This window comes from Apis dorsata, unplaced genomic scaffold (assembly GCF_000469605.1).
Source record: "Apis dorsata unplaced genomic scaffold, Apis dorsata 1.3 scaffold_52, whole genome shotgun sequence".
Classification (NCBI taxonomy): Eukaryota; Metazoa; Arthropoda; class Insecta; order Hymenoptera; family Apidae; genus Apis; species Apis dorsata.
In genome coordinates, this window is record NW_006263353.1 from 3,087,655 (window position 1) to 3,091,997 (window position 4,343).

Consider the following 4,343-nt stretch of genomic DNA (forward strand, 5'->3'; position numbering starts at 1 on the left):
GCAGTTTTTGGAGGGGAGGGAGCTGAGGATTAAACTGCCCGCCTTGTTGCCGCAGAATCTCGAGAGCGCCCTTCAAGAGAGTTTGCCGGTCGATCAAGGTTCACCCTCGATGAGAGATTCGATTTGATCCAAGATATTACTTGGGAGGGTGATTCATTTGCCTGTATGTGGTTTCAGCTAGACGAGGAAGCGGCGGAGGATTCGGGGGCGGCGGTGGAGGCGGCGGATTCCGCGGTGGAAAGAAAGGCGGTGGTGGCGGGATGATGATGCTGGCTCTGATGATGGGTAAGACGAGTTTTCCGAAACGAAACGTTTTCCCCTCCTTCTTTCCCCGTCTGAAAAATATTTCGCACCCATTTATTATTAAAATCTCTCCTAAAGGATCGAGAGACTAAGAGATCGATTACCTGACTGATCTTTGCAATTTTCAGGCAAGATGATGGCGGCGCTAGGATTCGGCGCTCTCGGTCTGCTGGCCATGAAGGCGTTGATGGTGTCCGCGTTGGCCTTGATGCTCTCGTTGATCGTGGCCGTGAAGAAACTGGCGAGCGGGCACGAGAGCGGCGGCGGCCACCACGTGGTGTACGCGCAGGACGTCGGCCACCACCATTACCGGAAGAAGCGGTCCTCCGTAGGCGAGGAGGACGCGGGCCTTCCTTACAGGGGATACGCTCACCTGTTCGGCGACTCGAGGGTGTCCTGATCCGATCTTGATCCTGATCCGCGCTGGACCGGCTTCGTCGCCTCTTCGAGACGAGACAGCAGCACCGATATATCATTTGTTAATTGATTAAAAGTCGAGAGAGAAAGCACGAGGCACGAGACACGGGACGAGACAAGGACGGCCACACTGGACGGTGACAATGACATTGAGACGATGGAGGTAGTGAGACGGACGAACGCTTTTGACGCACACTTTTGCTCCGTTAGAAAGTGACGGGTTTTAAAGATTTCGCACGTGACACGTACACAACGGAGTGTTGAAAAAACGTAACGATCGGTTGTGATGGATCGCGCGACACGGGAGGAACGACGAAACGGGCGCTGGACACGCTGGAGAAATCCAAGCTTCGGTCATCAAACTTCACTCACCAACAATAATTTATTTATTATCCTTTCTTTCGTTCTCTCATCTGATTCATTTCCATTTCTTCCTCTTTTGTATTATTTATTTATTTATCGCAACCGAATAAAAATTTGTATCCAATTTGTTTGGCTGAAAACAATCGTGTGTACGTCCGTTCCATTCTTCCGTTACTTTCCGTCAATCGAGAGAGAGAGAGAGAGAGAGTAAGAAATTTTGGTTCTAGCGAATATCGCTGGAAAATTTGTACAAATTGTAGGATTTATTCTATCGCTCGATTAAGAAAAGGGGAGAAAAAAAAACATTTCTAAAATTTCAAACATACTGGAAGAAAATTCGTACAATCGAGAACTGTTCCATTAATTCGATCGTAATTGGACCAGATATTCCGTTCCATTTTGTCGCTCGAGCAAAAAAAGAAAAGAAAGAAGAACTCGAAAATTTCCAATATATATATATACATATATATCGAAAGAAACAATCCGTTCTAGGATTAGAAGAAGAAAATTTTAAAATTCTATTGGAAATCGATAATCGAGAATACTTGGACGTGTAATAATATCCGATCGAATATATATATATATATAGGAAAATCGGGCGATCGAAGCCGATCGAGGAAAGTGTGCCAACGAGCCGCCATTTGCCGTGCGTTGCATATTTCAGTTGTCCGCGCTCGCGATTAAACTCTCCCTCCGCCCGCCTATTCCTAATCGATCGGATTAACGAGCATAAAAGTGGCAAAAAGCCACTTATCACGGCGCGATCCGGATGTCCGCGTTGGCGGGTTGTGGGTAAGCGTGTCTCGCAAGTAGCACAAACCGATTGTGTAAGAAATCGTGCAAAGTGAAACGTGGTCGCTCGGTTTCGAGCAACGTCTCGCGGAGTTGTGCGTGATCGCAATCACCGTGAAAAGTCGGATCGGGCTCGAATTATAATCAATGATATATATACAATTCTAAGTTAAACGAGAAAGATTCGTTTTATATATTTCTCCACCAAAATGAAAATTTTACGCCAACGAGAGATCGCATCCCTGGAAAATTTCACTGTAAAAAAAAAAAAAAAAAATTGATTTCGCGCCTTTGGAAATCGAGGCCTCGTCGAACGAATTTTCGAGTCTCGTTTCGGAGAGGATTCGAAGCCGCGGTCGAGCGGTCGAGCGGCGGAGTCGGCTCAGCTTTCGAGAGCCTTCCTCTTTCTATGCAACCTTCCCAACCCCCTCCCTCCCTCCCCAGCAACGTTGCGCGTTCCCCTACCCGGACGACCGAGGCCCCGTTTCTTCGCCGAGTTGTTCGGGGGCCTGGTGGGAGGATGAGCGAGGAGACCGAGACCCACTGGCACAGATTCCACACACTTCCTTTTTTTTACATTTGAAATATCATAAAACGGGGGAAACGCGGTGGTAATCGGCTCAGATCATCCAGTGAACGCCGCGCACTCGTAACAAACGGGCGATGAACCGGAAATGCGAATCTTATGTTTTTTAAACAATAGTAAACAGAGTTCGATCGAATTCTTTTAATATGTCTATCGTGCTTCTTTCATCGATCTTATTGTAACTCGTTTTCCATTTATTTCTATTTCTCTCTCTCTCTTTCTCTTATCGAAACTTTCTTCGTCGATATAAATATAATAAGTTTCTTTGATTGGTTGATTTTTGATAATCCATCAACTTTCTCGATTAATAAAAAAGAAAAGTTTCCTCGTTATCGATTCATTTCATTCGAATTCCTCGAGAAAATTCCTTTATACGTTTTTTTCTTCTTCTTCTTTTTTTAAACACACGTAATTTATATATTCATTGTCTTTTACTTTTTACCTACCATCAACTTTCACACTTTGTTTTCTGTTTCCTTGATTGGTAAACAAGTTTTCAACTTGGATTTTTCTCTCCTTTTTTTTTTTTTTTTTTTTTTTTTGTTTCTCTCATTTAAAATTTGCATAAATATATACTTTCCTTCTCGAACTTCATACTTCGCGTTTCGCTTTCGTTCCCCTCTCTCGAGAAGAAATTTCCTTCCTCCTCTTCCTTCTTCATCTCGGCGCGAAGCCGAGATTATCAAAAATCGGCGCGCGATTCTGCTCTGCTTTCGTTTTCCTGCGTCGAACAATGCGACACGGCGATTAAAGTTTTACAGCGCCGTAAACTCGAGCGCGACGCACGCCAGCTGTCGCCGAGGGAAAACGAAAGTTGGAACGTTTTCGTGAATGGACCCCGGCAAAACCGCGGGAACGACAGAAATCGCCATCGGATACGAAACAAGTTTGAATTTATCTCCGAAAAGGAACCACTTAAAAAATTCATTTCTTTCGGATTCCATTCAAGATCGCTATTTTTTCTCCCCTTTTTTTCCAAATTGAGAGATTCTCGGACGATTTTTTTAGAATTTAAAATATTCGAAATATTTTTGCTCGATCGAATTTTCGAGAAATTCGAGAATCTTAATAGGATGGTAAGAAACGATAAATTCGTTCTAAAAATCGACGATCAAACATCGAGTAGTAATATTTCAACGTGAAAGAGTACTCCGTTACATTCCACGGTTATTATACCCATTCGACGAAAAGGAAATTTAAAATTCAAATGCCGTCGACCGATTTTACGAATGTACGCGTGCGTGTCAAAGGCGATTCATGCCTCACCGTGAAGAACACCACTGTTCCGAATAATCAGAAATTTCTATGTAAACTAAAGGCCGTGAGGGTATTAGAGGATCGACGGATGGAAGCTATCTAATTTAAAAATTGTTTATGCAAATGGTTTCGCGTCGAGATTCGGGTCGAATGATCTATGAAAAGGCAGAGGATTTTTTAAATTCCTGCGCCGTGAAGAATTTTCTCGTTTCATTCAGTTCGACAAATATTTCATTCTTTTTTTTTTTAATTTCTAAAATCCATTCTTCAAATTCCACGTTGAATCTGTTAACAGATGAATGGAATTCTATCGTGAAAAATTGTACTCGATTTTATTTCTAAATAATAAATATTTCAAATTGAAAAACAAAAGTCACTCATTCAACTAATTCCACAAGAAAAAAAATACGGTAGTCTTTACACGTCCCTCGACCGATTTACTCGTCGCTACAACTCGTTACTACACAACCAATTCGTGGAACGATAAAAACGACACTTTGACAAATCTTATTGAATTCTCTCTCTCGTCTCGATAATAAAGGATTCGTCACACGTTGAATAGGCGAGGAGTCCACAAAAAAAAAAAAAAAAAATCGGATTCGAGAAAGCGGAGTGAAATATTCTA

The 4,343-nt window shown here is 42.7% G+C and overlaps 2 protein-coding genes across 2 annotated transcripts in view; both read left to right on the forward strand.

Moving 5' to 3' along the window:
• LOC102680418 (POU domain, class 4, transcription factor 2-like) overlaps nt 1–703 on the forward strand; it is a 3,559-nt gene extending 2,856 nt beyond the window's left edge. Inside the window, exons 2-4 of the mRNA XM_006609355.2 lie at nt 5–98; nt 178–285; nt 432–703. Coding sequence (XP_006609418.1) covers nt 5–98; nt 178–285; nt 432–703 — 474 coding nt within the window. The remainder of the gene's footprint in view (nt 1–4; nt 99–177; nt 286–431) is intronic.
• Nucleotides 1–4,343, forward strand: part of LOC102675034 — a 34,573-nt gene that overhangs the window by 20,611 nt on the left and 9,619 nt on the right. The window lies entirely within an intron of this gene.